This window comes from Mustela nivalis (assembly GCF_964662115.1).
Source record: "Mustela nivalis genome assembly, chromosome: 10".
Taxonomy (NCBI): Eukaryota; Metazoa; Chordata; class Mammalia; order Carnivora; family Mustelidae; genus Mustela; species Mustela nivalis.
Genome location: NC_139029.1, coordinates 28828547 through 28851296, shown reverse-complemented (window position 1 = coordinate 28851296; position 22750 = coordinate 28828547). Strand labels below are relative to the sequence as shown.

The 22750-nt window shown below is 40.5% G+C and overlaps 1 protein-coding gene across 25 annotated transcripts in view; it reads right to left on the bottom strand.

Moving 5' to 3' along the window:
- The window catches only part of MACF1 (microtubule actin crosslinking factor 1), a 339595-nt gene that overhangs the window by 196792 nt on the left and 120053 nt on the right, over positions 1-22750 (bottom strand). For 21 of the 25 annotated variants that reach the window (XM_082686968.1, XM_082686965.1, XM_082686964.1 and 18 more), the window contains 2 exons: positions 15371-15432; positions 2995-3084 (listed from right to left, as the gene is read on the bottom strand). In XM_082686968.1, coding sequence (XP_082543094.1) covers positions 2995-3084; positions 15371-15432 — 152 coding nt within the window. Of the gene's footprint in view, positions 1-714; positions 811-2994; positions 3085-15370; positions 15433-22750 lie in introns of all 25 variants that reach the window. The other 4 variants (XM_082686993.1, XM_082686982.1, XM_082686980.1 and 1 more) reach the window with 1 other exon arrangement.

The window sequence follows — 22750 nt, the reverse complement described above, 5'->3', positions numbered from 1 at the left end:
GGGGAAATGACCTTAAGAGGACTGGAAATAGGGATATTGCCTAATCTGTGTTTCTGGAGAAAGAGTATGGGCTATAATATAGGGCCTGCAAACAGGAAATGCCCTTCTTACACATTCTTATCTTTACTCCTCGTACTCCCCACCAAAAATAAATACCCTAAGAGCATGCAAGTTAAAATCACTGTCCTCTACAGCAACTAGAGATATTATTGACAAAGGCAGAGTATCTCCATGCAGTGAGTGGTTTGCAAACAACAGGCTGTTTTGAAAACAGATGACATGGTGTCTGGTGAGAACCTGAAGGCTAGAGGTGGAGAGAGAGTGAGAGTTAGTCTGAAGTGTGGAGCCAAGAGCAATTAACTCTCATGCCTTCAGCTAAACTTTCCACAGCTCTGCAATCCAGACTCAGACAACACAGCAAGGCCACCAGAAGGCTATGGGTCTCCAGGTCACAAGGCACTTGACACCTCCAAACACCATGATTATTTTTCGTGCCAACCACTCTCAGATAAGCAAAACAATCCCCACTTCAGGATCATCTAACAGTGGCAAGAGGCACAATTAGTTTTAACCACTTTCTTTGGGACCCAAATTCCCAGATGCAGAGGGAAGAAGGTGGCTGGTAACTAAGTTACTTGGAGACCTTGAGAACCTCAGACTCTCTGATGGCCCTGCAGTGCCAGCTGGGATCCTGGCATCCCCAGGAGGACCTACTACATCATCATCATCTTCCTCCTCCTGCTCCTCGCTGTTTGTATGGCGCCAGGAGGGCATGCTCACGAGACGGAGGGTCTTCAGCCCTGCTGGCTCCTTTGGCCACCACCAAGGCAAAGACAGGACAGAGTAACAGGAAATTCATAACACAAAAATGAAAAGGAAATGAATGCAACATTTTTTTTTAAAAACTGAAAATAAATATGAAAATATCCTCCCACCTCCCCAAACTTGCAAAACTGAATCAAGACCAGATCACAAGTTATATGGAACACTTAATGTTGAAAAACATCTTCAGGGAGCCTGCGTGGCTCAGTCGGTTAAGCATCTGACTCTTGACTTTGGCTCAGGTCATGATCTCAGGTTCCTGGGATTGAGCCCCGTGTCAGGCTCTGCACTCAGTGTGGAGTCTGCTTGTCCCTCTCTCTCCCTCTTCCACTGTCCCTCTTTTCTCTCCCCTCTCTCTCTGTCTCTGACCCCCTCTCAAATAAATAAAATAAAATATTTAAAAGGAAAAAAAGAGAAAACAAATCTTCAATTCTCCCTGGCCACCCACCCTCTCTTTTTGTGAATTAACTAAAGGAGAAAGAGACTGTGAGAATAAATGTGGAAGAGATATCTGGATGGTTCTCAGTGAAAAGATGACACCCTATGAATACTCCATAAAGAAACTGCAGGTTTCCAAAGGTTGGGCAAAGAAATTAGATTGGAGTGTTTTCAGCCTGTTTTTGTAAGCAGTGTCCCAAAAAGAATCATTTTCAATATAAAAATCACTATGAGTTAATCATATATCCCAGCTAAAATGCCCAAAATGCAACTTTGTGAGTGCTAAAGAATAAAGTCCAGGAATGTGAAAGTGACATTTTGATTACTTATGAGATTTATAACTGAAGGCCAGATAAGAACTGGAATTCACTTGTAGCAGCTGTGCTAATAAAAATGTCTGTCAATTTTGTCCATTAAAAATTATAAAAGTGGGGTGCCTGGGTGGCTCAGTGGGTTAAGCTGCTGCCTTCAGCTCGGGTCATGATCTCAGGGTCCTGGGATCAAGTCCCACATTGGGCTCTCTGCTCAGCAGGGAGCCTGCTTCCTTCTCTCTCTCTGCCTGCCTCTCTGCCTACTTGTGATCTCTCTCTGTCAAATAAATAAATAAAATCTTTAAAAAAAAAATTATAAAAGTAATTCTATTCTAAGACAAAAAAGATGAGAACCCAAAACAAAGGGGCCATGGGAAGCCAAGACCCAAACCTTGAAGAAACTGAATATTACCTTAAGGAGTGAAATTTAATGTGCCAAATTTCCTTCTAGAAACACAGCAAACAATGACTAAGAATTCACCAAAGGCAGTGAGTGGGCTGGATTTCGGTTCTTTCACTCCCCAGAGATGTTTCCAGTATTCAGCGCTGGACTCTTTTGAATGAAAACTACGTTGTCTATGACACTAGAGGCAGAACACAAACTGCATAGGATTCCCCTGCTTCCATCAGGTTCAAATATACAAAACAAAGAGCCCACAAGTGGGGTTATTTTGATCCCTCAAACAAACCAAGTACAAGAACTATCATCTGACAAGCAAAGAAGCCCAGGCAAGATCTGCCTTCAGGTATGTAGGTGTTTCCCACTAAAGAAATGTTTAACACGTTTGGGAGGAGGCAGGCATGTTTAACTATTCAAGGAACTCAAACGTACTGCATATCCAGGGCTGTGGTCACATACCAACTTTAGTACTTTTCCAAACCTGTGAGACTCAGTGAATCAAAGAAGGAAGAAAGTGAGGTGAATTCCAAAAAATAACTCTAAATTACTCTAAAAATAACTCTGAGATTTTAAATGTGAACTCCATATCCTTAGCTGAATACAGAGAATAAAACAATTCAGAGTAGACGGAAAAGGAGGGGAGGCTATATAGATGAGAAATAAAACTCTAGAATGAAAAATACACCTTACTAAAAAATCTTTTAATGTGAATCTACTGTTCCTGAAATACTCTATCTACAAACAGATAAGGAACAAGTAAGGAGAAAAAAATGCAGATATGAAAGAAATAAAACAGATACCTGATTTCATCAAGAAATGAGAATATGATACATCATTTCCCATTAAGATGAAAATTATATCATTCTAAAACAGTCTGAATTAGAAACTAAGTCCACCAGTAATGTCTTCTACTTCTTCCTCCCACATAACCGAGAGCAGGCAGTGGTGGCCAGTCCTGGCATTCAACAAGATGGAACAGTAGGTCATTAATAGGGCTGCATTCATAAGAAGGGAGAAACTCACCAGTTTGATGCCCGAGAGGACCTCCAGCAGAGAGATCAGGTTGTGGCCATCCCGCAGATCTTCATAAAGATCATTGATGTGCTTGCGGACCTGTGGATGAGAATGAAACAGACTGACTTTTATTTGATCTTGAATTTTTTTATTAGTTACCCAAGAATTTCTGGTTCTAGGTAAACACAGATTAAAGACTTTGAAACAGGAAACAATAATAAAATTCAGAAATTTTCAGTTTGGATTACAATACATATGAAATAGTTACACTTAACAGAAATATATGTGTTTTAAAAACTGAAGCCAGATCCATTACATACTATAGCCAACTGTGAATAATGTTCTAGAAAGTCTGGGCAAGTGGAGGGAGAGTCAATCATCCTGAAACCTCTCAGGAATTATTTTGGACAAAAATGTGATACAATGGCCAATAACAGACAGATGAGTCCAGTCAGAATCAGAAAAGCCTTCCAGGGGCACCTGGATGCCTCAGTTGGAACAGCATGCAACTCTTGATCTCAGGGTTGTGAGTTCAAGCCCCACACTGCATGCAGAGATTACGTAAATAAATAAAAACTTAAAAAAAAAGAAAAACCTTCCAGAATGCAAAAGAAACAAAAATGCTAGGTACCCAGTGTTTCACAGGGTGTACCTATATGTTAACTCCTCTCTCTTATCAAATATTTCTTTTTTCAGCCCAGGTCACAATCTCGGGGATATGAGAGCGAGCCCAGCATCTGGCTCCATGCTCAGCATAGCGTCTGCTTGAGATTCTCTGCCCCTCCCTCTGCCCTTCCTACTTACACTCACCCTCTCTCAAAATAAATTAAAAAACCTTTTGAGGGTGGTTTTCCTTGTGAAAAAAAAAAATTCCAATTTTATAAATGAAAATATGGGAAAACAGATCTAACTTTGGGAAAATATGTGGTTAATGTCAAACACCATGCTGAATGCTGTGCACATGATCTCCTCTCTTTCACATTGATAAGGTAGGTAATACTCCTATTTTACACATGAGGCAACAAGGCACAGAGGTTAAGTAATTTGCCCAAGGTCACAAGTGGAAAAACAGGCCTCAGTTTGGGCTTTCTCTGAATTTAGTCTTTGCCATTAACTGCTATGTTTTATAATCAGCCAATATGCATTTTACAATCCATTTTACAATATGCATTTTCCAATATGATTTTACAATCAGCCATAATCTCATTTTATTTATTTAATCCAAACAAATGCCCCATGAAGTTTATTCAGTGCCCTGAAGGAACTGAGGAAACTGAGGCTTTGAGAAGTTAAGGTCACATAACTGCAGGAAGTGGCAATAGGTGTTCTGGTTCGTTCCAAGTCCAGTGACAACTTCACTGAGTGACACAATGCAGAATCAGTGGCAAGTGGCAAGTATAAGGAAGCAGATTCATTTTCAACATAAGTTGTTCTTTAGACAACAATAAAAAGGGCTACTTTCAGAAGTAGCGGCTTTTTTCAAGCATAGACCAGGATACTAGGATTTCACATTTGAATGAAAAACTGTATAGTCGGCATTTCCAGTTATAATATTCTAGCATTCCAAACAGAATGGGAGTCAGAAAAGATCATGGCAATGGGGTGCCTGACTGGCTCAGTGGGTAGAGCATGTGACTTTGATCTTGGGGTCGTGGGTTACAGCCCCACATTGAGTGTAGAGATTACATTGGGTGGGGGGAGATAAAGGCTGGAATTAGCTGGTGAGGCTTCCTGGAAGAGAAAGAACTGGAAAGACTCGGGGCTGGAGGGAGGCGCATTAACATTTTATTTATTTACTTATTTATTTTAGATAGACAGAGAGAGAGAGTGAGCACACCTGGGGAAGGGGCAGAGGGAAAGGGAGAGACTCTCAAGCAGACTCTGTGCTGAGCACAGAGCCTGATGCAGGGCTCAATCTCACAACCCTGAGATCAAGACCTGAGCTGAAATCCAGAGTCAGATGCTTAACCAACTGAGCCACTCGGGACCCCCTGGAAGGATTAGAAAATGTTCTGACAGAAAGAAGATGGTAAAAATCACAGAAGACAAGGTACAGAGCTGGAAATATGAGGATATGAGGTGGAAATGTGAGGGGAAGGTATGAGCGTTTGTCCTTTGTGAATAAAGGATTAAGAAGGTGATAGGTAGATTACCCAGTTGGAGAAAATGGTTCACAATGAATTGGGTAACAGCTTTCAAAAACTGAGGGAATATTTCTTTAATTTTTGTGCTATTCACAATATGAACATAGATATAACATATTTTTTTATTTTAACCAGCAATATTAACATTTCCTCCACCACTTTAAGTCTTAGACAAAGTAACACATCTAGCTCAGACTTGTAGCATTTGTTGATTTCTGTAGTTTAAATACTCCCACCACAATAAATAAATAAATAAATACTCCCACCATGACCAATTTCCAACCACTAATATAATATCACTAACTGCAATGTTGGAAAGAAATATACAACAGCACACCATTATATACTTTTCTGTCAGACATAATTAACATAATTAATGTCAGGAGTGTAGATAATATTAACAAGTAGTAAAATAATTATGAGGTGATGTGTTTTGAGTATTTATTACCTTTATTTTAGAAATAATTTATTTAATTGTAAGTTTATATAATTTAATTTTTCATAATGGCTGTGCTTAGCAACCAGCTCACAAAATTAGTATTCAGCTCTTGTGAGCCCATGTAAGCTGGCTCCAAGATTTCAAGACTTCTCCCTCAAACGGGTCTAAGGTTTCAAAACCACAGTGCACCACTAACAGAAATAAGCGGGTCATGAGGGTTGGGAAGAAAGTGGTTTGAAAAATTCAATATATTTTTTTTTAATTTAAAAAATTTTAAGATTTTATTCTTAAGCAATCTCCACACCCAACATGGGGCTCAAACCTACAACCCCAAGATCAAGAGCTGTACATTCCACTGACTGAGCCAACCAGTGCCCTGAGAAGTTCGTTTTTTTTTTTAAAGATTTTATTTATTTATTTGACAGAGGTCACAAGTAGGCAGACAGGCAGGCAGAGAGAGAGAGAGAGAGAGGGAGGAGGAAGCAAGCTCTCCACTGAGCAGAGAGCCCGATGCGGGGCTTGATCCCAGGACCCCAGGATCACAACCTGCGGAAGGCAGAGGCTTTCACTCACTGAGCCAGCCAGGTACCCCCAAAAAGTTTGATTTTAAATATGCTGAATTTAAAAAAGCAGCAAAGGAGCAACAAATGGTAATGTTCTAGAAGCAGCTGAAAATACCGGAATTCAATTTGGGTCAGCTGAGAACTTAAGTTTAGAAGTCATATGAATAGAGGTGCTAGCTAGCTAAAGACGTGGGAAATGTTGGCCTTTCTGGGTTAGGGGCAAGAAAGAAGAGCAGAGTGCTGAGGACTAAGCCTGTGGGAATAGCCAAAATTGGAAGGCAGGAGATGGAAAAGCAATTAACAAAGCATAGGGGGCAGAAAAGGGCAGGGAAAGAGGTAGGAAAACAAACAAGAAATGGTAATCAAGGAGAAAGGGGATGGATGATCACCAGTATCAAATGCTCTAGGACAAGCATGAAGAAGACCAAGATAGGTCTTAACAAATACTGGTGTTTTTTTTGTGAGACTCATTTTCTAGAGAGTGGTATAATAGAAATCAGATTATAAATGAATTGCAGAGAATATATTAAATACTTTGTATTAAGTTATAAAGAGAAGGGACAACAATGAGGGACTTTTTTTATTTTGATAGATAAGACCTGAGCATAGGGCATTCAAATCAGGAATGGGCACTGAATAATTATTTAAATAAATTATAATGGGAATGAGGACCAAGTGAGATCATATTATCAACAGGACACTAAATACTACAGAGTACTGAAAAGAAAAAGAGGTACTTTGAAATATAAAGTTAATTTCACAATGAGGACTCAACATCTCCTTCTAAAAATTCCAATCATGTTTTACACCTGTGAACAGAAAAATTCAACCACCTTACAAGAAACTTTGCTGAGACTAATTTATTATCTCAGTCTTTCTCTCATTATAATGACTAAATAACTATGAAAAACTAAAAAGACAGGTAATGGGGAAGGGAGGGGTGCATTTTTTCCCTGGAGAATTTTTAGTAACAGAGAACAAGGTTAATTTCTAAAGCATACTGGATGCAGCTCTGCCTGGAGCAGGATCAAGTACCAACTGACACTTACTATGCTTCTGCGTCAGAAAATGTTCAGATACAGAGATGGGATTTGGAGGGCTCAATTCATATCCCAAGATCACACTGCGAGTAAATGGCCAGGCCAATAAAATCCAGGTCTGCCCCATTCCAAAATCTTTACCTCTACTGTAAACACTAAGCTGCCTCCAAAATTTTCCACAAATCTCTTAAGGAAAAGAAAAAAAGCGGGGATGGGGGGGCATCTAATAGTTAACACTGCTGAATGATATATATGAAATCCTAAGAGCTGTCATCACAAGGAAAAAAGTACTTTTTCTTTTTCTGCTTTCCCTTTTTTATCATATTCATATAACACAATAGATGCTAACTAAACTTACTGCTAATCATTTCATAATATATGTAACCCAAACCAATGCACTGTACACATTACACTCATACAGTGATGTATGTCATTTCTGTCTCAGTAAGACTAGAAAAGGGAAAGGAAAGACAAGAAAAAATCCAGTGAGCCAAGCATCAGATGTTTTAGAGGTAGCCAGGCGAAGCTAAAACTGCTCAAGAATCATCAATATGTATGTTTCTCTCCAACAAATACCCATGCTATTCTGTCAAGAAAAAGATGAATCAACCACTTCAACTACCCGGGTCTTTGCCTGTTTGCACTCCCTCTGAAAATCACTGTCAACATTAGTGAATGTCTCGAAAGAATATATGTAAATGGCTAATAAACCCAGGAAAAGGTGCTCGATATCATTAGCATGTGGAAAATGTAAATCAAAACCACAGAAGATACAGCTCCCCACCCAACAGGAGGACTATAAGCAAAAAGACAGATTATAACTGTTGACAAAGGATGTAGAGCAGCTGGAACCTTCATACATTGTTGGTAGAGATGTAAAATGGTACAGCTGCTTTGGAAAACAGTCTGACAGTTCCTCAAAAGGCTGAACACAAGTGGTCATACAACCCAATGACTCCACTCCCAGGTGTATACGAGAGCAGAAAATATACGTTCAGGAAAAAAATGTGTACCTGAATGAATCTTTGTAGCGTTTCTTATTCATAATAGCCAAAAAGTGAAAATAACTCAAATGTCTATAAATTGATAAATTGATAATCTGTCTTTTTGCTTATAGTCCTCCTGTTGGGTGGGGAGCTGTATCTTCTGTGGTTTTGATTTACATTTTCCACATGCTAATGATATCGAGCACCTTTTCCTGGGTTTATTAGCCATTTACATATATTCTTTCGAGACATTCACTAATGTTGACAGTGATTTTCAGAGGGAGTGCAAACAGGCAAAGACCCGGGTAGTTGAAGTGGTTGACTCATCTTTTTCTTGACAGAATAGCATGGGTATTTGTTGGAGATAAACAAAATGTGGGACATCCATACAATGGAATATTACTTAGCAATTAAATACTGATACATGCTATCATGTGGATGAACTCTGAAAACTCTATACTAAGTAAAAGAAGCCAGTTACAAAGAAAAGGATCACATAGTGTATGATTCCATTTATAAAGGATGTCTAGAATGGGCAAATCTATAGAGTCAGAAAGTAGATTAGTGGTTGGGGCTGGGGAAGGTATGTGGGGGTTGGCAGGATGACTGAAAGGTACAGGGTTTCCTTTGGAGTGATGAAATGTTCTAGAATGGATTATGGTGATAGTTGCACAACTCTGAATATACTGTAAGTCACTGAACTGTATTTATTTAAATAGGTGAGTTGTAGGATATGTGAATTAAATCTCAAAAAAGCTATTTTAAAAAAATTAACAAATGAGGGGTGCCTGGGTGGCTCAGTGGGTTAAAGCCTCAGCCTTCAGCTCAGGTCATGATCCCAGAACCTGGGATCGAGCCCCGCATTGGGACCTCTGCTCAGCAGGGAGCCTGCTTCCTCCTCTCTCTCTGCCTGCCTCTCTGCCTACTTGGGATCTCTATCTGTCAAATAAATAAATAAAATCTTCTTAAAAATAAATAAATAAATAGATAGATAGATAGATAGATAAATAAATAAATGGGGGGGGGGATGACTAAATTTTGAGGGATCAAGTCCACCCAGGACAGTCCTCCTCAATTCTTGCACATTAATAAGCCAAGGTAAAGATTAACTTGAAAGTTATGGGCCCCTGGCTGGCTCAATCAGTAGAGCATGCAACTCTTCATCTTGAGGTCGTGAGTTCAAGCCCCATGTTGGGTGTAGAGCTTACTGAAAATAAATAAATAAATAAAAGATTAATGTGAAGTTATAGAAAAACAAACAGCTTCCCCCAACTTCTGAGTGGATTTAGCGAAAGGAATAAATTAAGTACTTGGAATGTAAGTACTTGGAATCAGAATCTAGCCCAAGGAGACAGGTGGCAGATGAGAAAGCATTGCCTGGAGAAGGTAAGTAGCCTGTGTGAGATCATCGAGCTGGGAAGTGTCCCGTCACCATCTCCTGACTCCAAGTTCAGTGTTCTTTCCCTTCACAAGGCCTCCATGATGCCAGAAGGGTAGAAAGAACATATTAAGGGGACCTCCTCTCCTCCAAAAAGAACCAAGGACTGCCACTTGGTATTCTTTGACACTTGTAGCAAACCTCATCAAGAAAAGCTTTCCTCTAAAACTTAAAAAGAAACACAAGCAGCTCTAGGTCCTTGACCCAAACTATGTTGAAGAGCAATAAACAGGTCAGAGGAGAAAGTTTTAAAGAAAAGAATATGTTGTTTATTCTCATCTACATTTATAAAAGGTACAGAGTAAGTGAGAATGAGCCTAGTAACTTTAAATGGATTTCTGAATTTGTAGATTTCTAAACTGTAAGAGGGGAATTCCATATTGATTCAATGGCTAAATTTATCCTCAAGGAAAAGCTTAAATGCTAATGCTAAAAATACTAATGCTTAAAAAATGTTTAAAAAGTGGAAATGTTAATGCTAAAAAACAGAGTGCAGTTGTCCCAGACTTTTTGCCTGTGAAAAAACGATGCTCAAATGCAGGGAATCAGTAGAGGATGGAAACTTATTGGGATGAGCAGAGGGACTCTTTGCCAGTAAGAATTCTATTGTCTCTCTGTTTGGAGAATTCCTTAAATTGAAACTAAAAGTGAGTGACACCTGCCACACCTGACTCACAAAGGGTCTCTGAAGATGAGGATGATTCTAGAATCCACAAAGGGCAGCTTTCTATAACAGGCAGTGAGGGTGCTTAGGTGCAGGGAATAGAAAATCCAGTCCAAAGGTAGGCCCAAAACTTTCAGTAGGGGTTGAGAGGTGTCTAGAGTGAAATCAGGTCCTGAAAACTCAGATCCAGGCACGGGAACCACCACCACAACAAAGCCAATGCTCCTCCCCTCTGGGTCTAAACAGCACTAGCACTACTCTGTCAATCCTTAAATGAAAATCCACTGCCAGTCTCCTTCTGACCTTTCACACAGAGGCCAATAAGCAAAGGCGTGTGAAAGTCCATGCAGTGCTAAGGTGAGCTGTCTCAAGGCTATGGCAGAACAGTAGTGCCCAGGATCACTACAGCTACCTACCAATTCATGTCCAACTAGGGAGCCTCACAAAGAAAAGCTGAGAAGGTCTGGAGTAAAAATTCGGAGTTGGAAAACTTTTCCTGTATACCTACCTAGAATTCTTAACTGAAATTCCAGGAAGACCAGTAGCTTCTAGATTGCTAGACTAAATACTGGCCTCTCCTTTCTACCTATACCTTCTGAAGTCAACAAGAACTGATCAGAGAAAGCATTTCTCTTCCTTAAGGACTCAAGTGCTCAGTTCTCTCATCCTTTCTGGGAGTTCTCTCTGAGGGCATAAACTTTATCAGCTACCTGGACCTAGGGACATGATATAAATATTTAAATAAAACCTCATTTAAAAACTAGATTTTGGGGGGTGCCTGGCTGGCTTAGTCAGTAAAGCATGCCAAGCTTGATCTTGTGGTTGTGAGTTCAAGCCCCACACAGAACCAAACTAAAAAAAAAATTTTTTTTAAGTAATAAAACTCTAGATTTCTCTCTCTCTCTCTCTCTTTTTTTTTTTTTTTTTTTTACATTTTAAAATAATTTCTACACCCAACATGGGGCTCAAACCCACAACCCTAAGAATGAGAGTCACAAGTTCCACTGACTGAGCCAGCCAGGTGCCCCTCTAGATTTCTCTTTCTGACTGTTCTAGCATATGTCCAGAACACTTCAGTTTGTAGACTTGTGTTCTAAATTAGGTTATTTATATATTACAGATGTCAGTGGTCTTAAAAAAAAACCTCTTTTAAGATTGGACCAACAATGTTCTTGACTAATAAAGAGGAATTAATTTGCTAAGCCACAACAAACTATTTCCCACAGAGACAGCTGGGGATCCAAGAGATCCCAGGTCAACTGAATCCAGAGCTTGAAAGGCTTGTTGCTTTGATCTCATATCCATCTACTTGCCAATGGCCACATAAATCTGGGTGTACTTGGGGAGCACAGCAAGGGATGCCTGGATTACAAAAAAACAAATCTCGGTCCCTATTTCTCAGTCCAAAGTTCAAAGACTGCCAGCATGGCACAATGATTCTGATTAGCCGTGAATCCCTCTCTCTGAAATATCCCAAGATGAGAAAAGCCATCACAACTCTAGGGCTGAGGGTCTGAGAAGAGAGGAAAAATAGCCAGGGACTGAAGTAAAGCTCTGGCTGGCCTCCAATTTCTAACAATGCTCTGTTGTGTTCATCTCGTTTCTCCCTCCCTGGGCCTCCTGTCATCACGCAGCACTGAGGCAGAAATCCAACCAGCAATAGCGGAGAGCCAGGGCATTTGTGTTCAACTACAAAGTTAAGGAGACCAGCCTGACTCAGGATAAATTCAAATCTTCCAATTGTTAGAGATGAGGCACAAAAGAGTAAGTTCGGGGCATTTTTAGAAGAAAGAACAAGTAATTTTAATCATAATACTCATGAGTGGTCCCTAGCTCTCTCCTTCACTAGCCGTATGATCTTGGGAAAGTCACTTTACCCCTTCAAATTCTCACTTTCCTTAGCTGGGAAAACTGAGAGAGTGAAATACCTTTACTGCCTTCAGAGTTATCATAAGAATCAAGCCAGATAAGAATGTGCTCTGTAAGCTATAAAACACTATTGAAATATTATTTGCTCACGGCAACAAATCCTGGGTATTTCTCCTATCTGTGGTGCAGTATTTGGTAGAGGAAGTAGTACAATACAGTCTGAGCCCTCGGTGAGCATGCTGATAGGGGAGGCAACGCATGAACACACAAGGCATCACTTCAAAGTGGTGTGGAAGAGAGACAGAGTTGAGATTAATTTAGTCTGAGGATCAGAGGTCAGATTCCCAGGAAGGTGATATCGGACATGGGCCTTGAAGGGTAAGTGGGTGATGGCCAGGCAGAGGAGATTGGGATGTGCATTCTAGGGAGCAAGAGATGAATACGCAAAGAGGTGTGAAAGCATGCAGTGTTTAGGGAGCAGTGACTTATCTCATGTGGGCCCAGCACAGGCTACATAGAGGACAATGCCTGCAAATGAAGCCGGGGGGCTTGAAACCAGGTTGTCAAGGAGTCTGCATCATGACAGAGTTCTGTGTCATCAAACTGGAAGCAAATGGTACATCTTGAAGGAATTAGAGGGAAATAGCCATTTTCTCTTGCTGTCTCTCTTCCCTTCTCTTTATCCTGATGCTAACTTTATCCTGACACAGTATCTGCCTTCAAGTTAAAATCAACAGAAAGATATAGAACATATACAAGTGCTATAACAGAAGTACATAAGGAATACGGTGAGGGCATAAGAAAAGGATAGTCACTCCCATATGGAAGATTCAGGAAAGTATTTATTGAGGTCATGTTCAGTTGGGGTTACATAGGCAGAACAGAGATTGGAGAAGGCTCCACACAGAGGGAGCAGCATGAGCAAGGATACAGCTGTAAAATAGCATGCACATGGCTCTTAGCATGGCACATGGTTCACCAAGTGCCTGAGATAAAAGGGAAATTCGATGCTATGAGCTTGGATGGAAAGGCAGGCAGAAGCCAGGCCATTACTGCAGACATTAAGAACACAGGTTCTATACTTTAGGTTGTCTGAATTCTAAAATTTCAGTTTTGCCTCTTTCTAGTAGCGTGACCCTGAAGAAGTTAAGTTCTCTAAAGTTCATTGCCCTCATTGATAAAATGGGAAAATTGAAAGAGTCTACAGAATAAGTTCACTGAGCAATAAAGAAGCTAATCCATGTTGAGGACCTAGTCCAGAACATCAGCTTTATGGTAAGCACTCAATAAACTATTACTACTATTTGTGTTATCAGTATTACCACAGAAAACCCTACTAGGAGCTATTACAGTGATCAAGGCAAGCTGAAAAGGCCCTGCACTAGAGCAGAGGTCATGGGGATTGAGGAGAAAAGTCAGGTACAAGCATCTTTCTGAGCTAGAAGTGACTGATTGGAACTGATGACAAGGGAGATGATGGGCAGCCTGAAAATAGTTCTAGATTCCTAATTTGGATAGCTAAGTACATGAATGAAAATATTTAGCAATTTGTGCTGTGTTGAATATGGATATGTCTGGGTGACATCTAGATGAAAGTGTCTAGTACACTGTCTTTGGCTTAGGAAAGAACACAGGAAATGGCTCTATCATTATGTCCATATCCAGATCTTGTATTTTGAAAACTGCCCTCACCAGAAGCCCCCATTAAACAGTGGCCCTCAGGAGCCATATTGATTTATGTAACCATCTCCCTAGCCATAGATTACTGAGCTACAGATGGACACCAGACCCATGGAAGAAAAGAACATCCCAGCCAATCAGATTTTCTGTGTTTTGTGTCTACAGAATTCTGTAGCCACAAATTACATCACCATTTGAGAGATAGCCACCACACAAGCAATGGCAGAAGCAATGAATGTAGGAGACATACAGAAAGAAATAAAAATGAGAAAACACAAGGCCTCAATAAAAACAGAGAGTAGCTGCCTGATAATACTTAGCTTTCATAATAAAAACTTGCTCCATCCAGACACCAGATTCTAGGAGATCATCTCATACTTTTTCTGCTTGTGCTTCCTTGTGTTCCACACTACAAATGATCCCTGTGACTAACACAAGACTACCAAAGAAGAGTAGAGAACAAAACAAGAAAATGGGTAAGGTTAGGACCCTGGAAACACCAACATGGAGGAGTCAGAGAAAGAAAAAGGCATTCACAGGATGCGTGGGTGGCTCAGATGGTTAAGTGTCTGCCTTTGGCTCAGGTCATGATTCCAGGGTCCTGGCATCGAGTCCCGCATTGGGCTCCCTGCTCCTTGGGGAGCCTACTTTTCCCTCAGCTTCTGCCTCTGTCTCTCATGAATGAACAGATAAAATCTTGAAAGAAAGAAAGGAAGAAAGAAAGCAAACAAGCAAGCAAGAGAAAAGAGGTAATTCAGGAAAAATCAGTGTTCAGAAGTCAACATAAGAGAGGGTTTTAAGGGATATTAAGTTAGTCAGCAGTATCAGATACTGTAGAGAAACCAAATAAGAGGAAGATAAAACTAGGCTACTGGACATGGCAATTAAGAGGTCACTGGTGACCTTTCCCAGAGCAGTAATCAATATAACTCAAAATTATGTGAAGTATTTGAGTAATTATGATATACTATTCAAAAATGTTATTTTCAAATCTGGACTGCCATATTAGTCATACTGCTTATCCTTAGGTGGGCTTTTAACATGTCTCTGCCTTGGTTTCTCCTCTACTTAAAAACAATAAAATCTTCCCCCAACCCTAGCCGTTCTGGAAGTGTTCTGTGTCTTACACTGCATGATGCTTACGGTGTAAATACACATGTAAAAACAGCTTAAACCAAACATTTAAGATTTGTGCACTTAAAGAACAAAAGCCACTCTGCCCCATCTTTACACAGTAATCAGATCTAGAAATGAAAATAAAGAAGGGAGCTTATAAAATAATTTGTAAAGCTGGAACAAAGTATTCTTTGAATCCAAGAATCACCCCCTGGTACCCTCAACCTTCATGTTCTGAGGTAATGGCATTTCTTACTATCCTCTCCAAGAAACTGATCAGTACAAGTTTCCACACGGTTATGACTATGTTAGTTATTTTTAAAAAGTCACATGTGTATCTGCATCAAGCACATGACAAGCAATCTGAACTCTCTGAGAGAAGGACTGACAGATCCAGCTTAGGTGCAGCCAGAGGTGCTGGGGCAGCAGCTACAAAGGAGTCCTACCTTCATCAGGTGCTTGTTGACCCACTTGGTGAAAGTCTTCTTCTGAACACGGTCCCGTTCATCTGTAAAGCAAACACAGAGAAGGCATTGGCTTAGCACGGCCCGGATAAGTTCCCCTACCCCTGCTTCATCCACAGCCCAGCTTCTCTGTGGACCGTGGAGACAGTTTCCACACACCCATGTTGCTGGGAAAATTTGGCCTGTCTGAACTTCCTCTTCTTTCCTGACCATCTTGCCACTTTATAGATTAGACAGAATCATAAGCCTCAAAAACCGTGACATGGCAAAGTCTCTTTAGCTTCATAATCTGGAGAGTGGATGAGTCTCTACTTCCCCCAAAGCAACCTCCAAAAAGCCAAAGTTGTGAACACCACCCGCAGAAGAGGTTGAGTGGACTTGGCATTTGGGCCACTCGTACTATGGAGATTCCATCATCTCCCTCTTCACTTATGGATCTGTCAGACCAGTGCTCTACTCCCCCACCCTCTCCTGCTCCATTCCGGTTTCCACCCCTAGCTCCCATTTCCGTAGCAGCCATTACCAACCAGGCAACCCCAGAAAGCTGCTCAGTTTAACCCACTGCACACCTGCCCCAGCTCTTCCTTCCCATAATTCCTACAGAGCCACTTCTTTGTAGGCATACTCTCCATTCTCAGTTTTGTGCATCCCATTCACAAAAACATGACTGCCAATACTTGGGAATCACTATTCCAAAGGCCTGATCCTGCAGAGGACTCCCTTTCTCCCACATCTGCCAATTCTCAGAGCACTTCCAGACCAATGATCCATCAGCCCTGCTCCTTTTCTTCTATTTGAAGCCTATGCCACCCACCTAATTATCTTGCTCAAATCATGCTCACTGTCATCGACCACTCCCTGGCGCCTGCCCTCCTCCACATGGCAAATCTACCTTAACCTCCCAACAACTTAGTTCACATTTACTATCTCCACACGCATCCTCTGGCATCATCCACAACTGACTTCATCTCTAGTTCATATCCAGCCACCACACTGTCACGAATTCCTGCTTCAAACAAAGTCATCCTAATCATTCCCAAGCTTTATCACTCCATTCTTATTTTATCCCTTTTATTAAAAGCATCTAAGCTTATCCTGGTCTATGCTAGACATCACAGTTAAGCAATTAAAGCTGCCATCACTAATACCCCAGGAACTGTCACCTGCCTAACCTTCCACCACTAAGTTCACCATGACAATCTGGGAATCTGAATTACCACCACTGCTCAACTCTTCCATTTTTTTCTCCAAGTCAGGGAGCATTTCAGAAGAAAGTGGCAGAATTAAATAACTCTGGTTCACTAGTAATCTTCACAAACATCATTGAGGTCTTCCCTCCCTACTGCCCAGTCACTCCCCTCTGACTGCCTAGTAAGAGCCGCACAGCTGCTGTTCAAACAATGCTGACTCTCTCCACTTCCAGTACTACCTACTCACATTTCTGAGTTCATAGACACTCAGTGCTACCTCATCCCTGTCTTTGCTCTTAATTTCACATCCTTCTTTTCAGCCTTAAACCTTTTCCTGCTTTGCAAGGAACAGTGCTCTCTTGCTACTATATAGTGCTCTCTTACTACTATATAACTCTAATTTAGGAATTAGAGTTAGTTATCTAATCTTGTTCCCTGCTGAAACATGATTCCCTTCAACAACAAAGAATCATCTGTTTAGAGTTGAAAGGTCTGCCCAAATCCTGCACAATTCTATAATATTCCTGATACTTAAAACTTAATAGAGAATTCACTACTCCTAAGGCAATATATCAATTTAATAGTTCTATAAATATGACATCATTTGCTTCCTTATAAATTCTCCCTACTGGCTCTCATTTGGAACTGTTAGAATTTTTTTTTAAGTGTAGGCTACCTCTCACATTTTTTTTTTTTTTTTTAAGATTTATTTCCTTGAGAGAGAGAGAGTGGGGTGAGGGGCAGAGGGAGAAGCAGACTTCCCACTGAGCAGGGAGCCAGATTTGGGGCTGAAGCCCTATGCAGGCCTGATCCCAGAACTCTGGGATCATGCCCCATGAGTGACTCCACGAGCCACCGCAGAGCCCCAGGCTACCTTTCACCTAATAGAGCCCTGCAAGTATTCAAAGCCAGGATTTTTATTAGATTTGAGCACTGTCATCCCACCATATTTTGAGATTTTTAGATGCTGATTCAATTATCCAACATCTTCATTATCCTTTCCAAGCCTGTGTCATCTACAGACTGAATGAGAATCAGCTTACAACTGCAGTCTCATCTACATCATTGACACTGCTCACACTATTTTCTCTTCACGGCATGCCACTCTCTCTCTCTCTCTTACAAGTATTACTTACTCCTTTTTAAAAAGATTTTATTTATTTATTTGAGCATAGTCCTTGACATGGAGCCTGATCCCACGACCCCAAGATCATGACTTGAGCCAAAATCAGGAGTTGGATGCCCAACCAACTGAACCATCCAGGCACCCCAAATACTGTTTACTTTTTAAAATCTAGCTCATTCATTCATTCATTTCTTCTTTGAATACATCTTTTTTTTTTAATACATCTTTTTTTTTAAAGATTTTTTTAATTTATTTGACAGATAGAGATCACAAATAGCCAGAGAGGCAGGCAGAGAGAGAGGGAGAAGCAGGCTCCCTGCTGAGCAGAGAGCCCAATGTGGGGCTCGATCCCAGGACCCTGAGTTCATGACCTGAGACGAAGGCAGAGGTTTAACCCACAGAGCCACCCAGGCACCCCTGAATACATCTTTATTAAGGACCTACATGTTTGGAAGAGCCTGTGTTTGACTCTGATGATAGATACCAAAGTCACTCCCCAGCTCATGGTTTCCCTTGCTCTCTCTCAAATAAATAAATAAAATATTTAAAAAGAAAAAATAGATACCAAAGTCACAGTCTCTATCTTTAAAAGAGATGACAGTCGAGGCACCTGACTGGCTTAGTTGATGGAACACACAATTCCTAATCTTGGGGTCATGCATTCAAGTCCCATGTTGGATGTGGAGACTACTTTATAAAAAAATAATAAAATAAAATAGATGACAGTCTAGCAGAGAAAAGAAATAACTTCAGTGCAGTTTGATACATGCTATAAACAGAGCTAAGCACAGAGTGCTCAAGAACAGAAGAAAAATGGTTAAGCTACCTGAACAGGAGAGGGACACATGGGCAGTTAGTCAAAGTTTCCAGAGAAGGAAGTCTAACGAAACCTTAAGAGATGAGAAGTTAGCGAAGAATTAAAGGGAAGGGACAAAGCTACTACATGCAAATTTCACCTAATGCAAATTCATGGAGACAACCAGGCACTTATGTTCAGAGAAGTGCACAGAATCAAGGATGGTTGAAAGACAGGATGTGTATTAGGTAGTGGAGAGACTTAAAACTAGATAGGATGCCATGGGCCAAATCATGACCTTTTTTTTTTAAAGATTTTTATTTATTTATTTGACAGACAGAGATCACAAGTAGGCAGAGAGGCAGGCAGAGAGAGAGAGGAGGAAGCAGGCTCCCTGCAGAGCAGAGAGCCTGATGTGGGGCTCGATCCCAGGACCCTGGGATCATGACCTGAGCTGAAGGCAGAGGCTTTAACCCACTAAGCCACCCAGGCACCCCGATCATGACCTTTCTTATAAGCTAGTAAGTCCAAACTTTACCACTAAGAAATTGGTAGGAGAAGCTAAGAAAAAGCTTTGAAAATTTTTAAATAAGAGAAAACATGATCAGATGTGTGCTTGAGAAAAATTACTTTGGCAGCCTCTCCTGACAACTCCAGGTCTCAACAGTCTCTTTGTCCTACAAATTTTTATGGTACTTCCCATGCTAATCACTCAATCAGCACTTATATAATAATATGGAGTCCTCAACTTTTAATATGCTTATTCTTACATCATCAATGAGATCACTAACTCCTAAGGAAAGAGATTATGCTTTACTTTTTGTATCTCCCAATGCTGCTAACAGCTACAGCTCTGCAGGATATGACCTAAAACAAAAACAAAAACTTTCTTGACTGGTCAATATATGATTAGAAGACTGGCTAATGAAACACACAGAATGAAATCAGAGCTGAATTCCCCTATGGAGAAAACAGTCCAGTATGTAAAAAACCCCAACACCCCAATAAGTGTCACCTGTGTGCCGAAACATGCAGCCACGATGTGAAAACAAAATTAAAGCCAACTAAAAGCTGTGCCCCTCTACATTTCACCTCTACCAAACCCATTCTGCCTCACTACATTAGTACCTTCATAACCAAGAATGACCATTGCTAGTTTTACAAAAGTCTCACTCTAGAGACACAAGTTTTCCTAGCTATTTTTCTTTTCAGAATTTTTTATTATAAAAGTTAAATGTGTTTACCATGACAGGTTAAATAAGAGACGGAAAACAAAAAGTTAACAAATTTCCTTTTAAACTAACCAACATTTTAAAGAAGGAGCAGGGGGTACCAGGTGGCTCAGTCAGTTAAGCATCTGACTCTTGATCTCAGTTCAGGTCTTGATCTCAGGGTCGTGAGTTCAAGCTCTGTGTTGGGGATATATATATATATGTATGTATATGTATATATATGTATACGTATGTATGTATGTATATGTATATATATATAAATACACATGTGTATGTATATATAAAGAAAAGGCGAATTCATGGGATTTCTTTTCACTCTACTGCCTCCTTTATTTTAGACCTGAAGATGCAACGGGCACAATGGACACTTACTATGTTTCCAATAGCTAAAAAACAGACTTACTATGTTTCCAATAGCTAAAAAACAGACTTCTAATACAGCAGCAAGAGGTCCAAGTATCTATTCTGAGCTTAACTACTAATGGCAACATGATTACAAGCACTTCTCAAGACCAGGTAGCCTGCCTTAGAGCTGAGCTGTAAGTTCCTTAGAAAAGGGTTTTTATGGAACAACTGTGCCCCCAAAGCTAAAGGATCCTTTTTTAGGATCCTTCGTCCCAGACCCATCGAGTATATGCAAGTTCTTTCCTGATTTAAGCATTAAGACAAGAGGATAAAGGGGCGCCTGGGTGGCTCAGTGGGTTAAAGCCTCTGCCTTCTGCTCAGGTCCTGATCCCAAGGTCCCACATCGGGCTCTCTGCTCAGCGGGAAGCCTGCTTCTCGCTCTCTCTCTCTCTGCCTGACTCTCTGCCTACTCGTGATCTCTCTTTGTCAAATAAATAAATAAAATCTTAAAAAAATAAATATATAAATGTTAGTTACCTAATGTTTCCAGCAACTGGAAGGAGTATTATCATAAGATTAGGAAACTAGGAGGCATAGATTGGGTGTTGGGTAGGTTGAGTTAAGTAGAAGAAAAATGAGGTGTTAGCAGACCTTCTTGCTGGCAGTTGGAACGTTAGGTCTAGAGTTCAGAAGAGCAGGCAGAATTGAGGCTACAGATTTGAAGCTAACAGTTGACAGGTGTGGCTGTGGGAAATACAGCAGACAGCCTATCTCAACTTATCTTCCGAAATCACCACTTTGCCCATATCATCCCTCTACTCAAAAATCCTTTAGTGGCTCGCAGAAGACCAAGTCCAGGTCCTTTGTTTCCATAGTCTGTTATAACCCTTTGAAATTAAATTCTGGTTTTTATTCCCTGTGTGTTAGGTAGTTGGAGGAAATAAATACCTGGCCTCTGACCTGAAGAAATTTATAATCTACTCTTCCAACTTTATCTTTGGGCTCTCCCCAGCATGACTCACCTGGGTCATTCTGATATCATTGTTTCCAAACATAACTTGCAAATTCTTGTCTCTGTTGTCCCTACCAGAATATCTGTCTCCCTCATTTTGGGTTATCTAAGTTAGAGCCTCCTTAGAAGGTCCAGTTGAAGTCCCACTTCTCCCTTTACATCTTTCCACCTATGCCAGCCACTTCTAGATGCCTGCAGGTGCCTGTGTTTATTCACTTTACTTGACACGAAGCATATTAAACCTATTGTTACATATCTCTCTGTGTAAATCCTATTTATCTTCAGCTCTTTAGAGTCAAGACCATGTTTTAAGTTTCCTTAAAAACCCAACATTTGGGGTGGCTCAGTTGTTAAGCATCTCCCTTAGATTCAGGTCATGATCCCAGGGTCCTGGGACTGAGCCATACATCGGGCTCTCTGCTTGGCAGGAAGCCTCCTTCTCCCTCTCCCATTCCCCCTGCTTGTGTCCCTCTCTTGCTATGTCTCTCTCTGTCAGATAAATACATAAATAAATAAATCTCTTTTTTTTAAACCAACATTTAAGAAAATAATGGGTGCTCAAGAATACTCATTCATTTAACAAATATATACTGAAAGCCCACTATGCACCAACGTTGTATCTACAAGGACTCTTTAAGATGGTATTTTCAAAGTCAGACTAAGTATTCCCAAATGATAATTAAAAGGCTGCTTTTCAGTAAGGAGCAGGGATTTCCATTCAGATGTCCCAACTACAGTTACAGCTTTCCTAAATTCTTCTTGTCACATCTGGACCCAGAAGACTTTGCACTACTTCATGTAAGCTCAAAGAAAAGAGGCTGAAGAAACAGACCCATACAGAAGACAAACTGATGGCTGCTAGAGGGGAGAGGGGGAGGGGTATGGGCAAAATGGGCAAAGAGGAAAGCGAGATACAGGCTTCCATTTACTTCCATGAGTAAGTCATGGGAATCAAAGGTACAGCACAGGCAATATAGTCAATAATATTGTAATAGCATATGGTGACAGATGGTAGATACATTTGTGGTGAGAAAGAATGTATAAACTTATTGAATCATACATCCAAATCTAATATAACATTATGTGTCAACTATACTTCAAGAAGGAAGAAAGGGAGGGAGGAAGGGGGGGGAAGACAGATACATAGAGATCAAGCAATTAATTGTGCTTACCAAAAATATACAATGGCACCAAAATTATAAATGATTCCTATCCTCAAACATATATAAGTCAATTCTGGGAGATAAGACAGACCTAGATATCGTGTTTACTCTGCGTCAGGCACTGTGCAAGGCCTGTTTCATTTAGTATTCGACTCAGTCCTCACAATCTACCAAGCACACACTATGTATTCTTATTTTTATAGTTCAAATTGAAGCTCAAAAAGGCTTATTAATAATTTGCCCAAAGTCACACAGTTACCTAGTAGCACAATTGCGGTTCAAATCCAAGTCTGTGATGGACTTTTAATCAATCACCAACCCTTGAAATTATTAGAAAGCAACACAATACCGTCCTGAGTAATGACAGGAAGAAGGAAGGTGAAAACTGTAACTGTAACTGGGGTTCGTGACAGGCATCTATCACCAAGGGTTGGTGGGCTTAGAATGTCTCAGTGAACACTGAGAAATGGGAGTTTAGGGAGGTGATAATTCTATAAA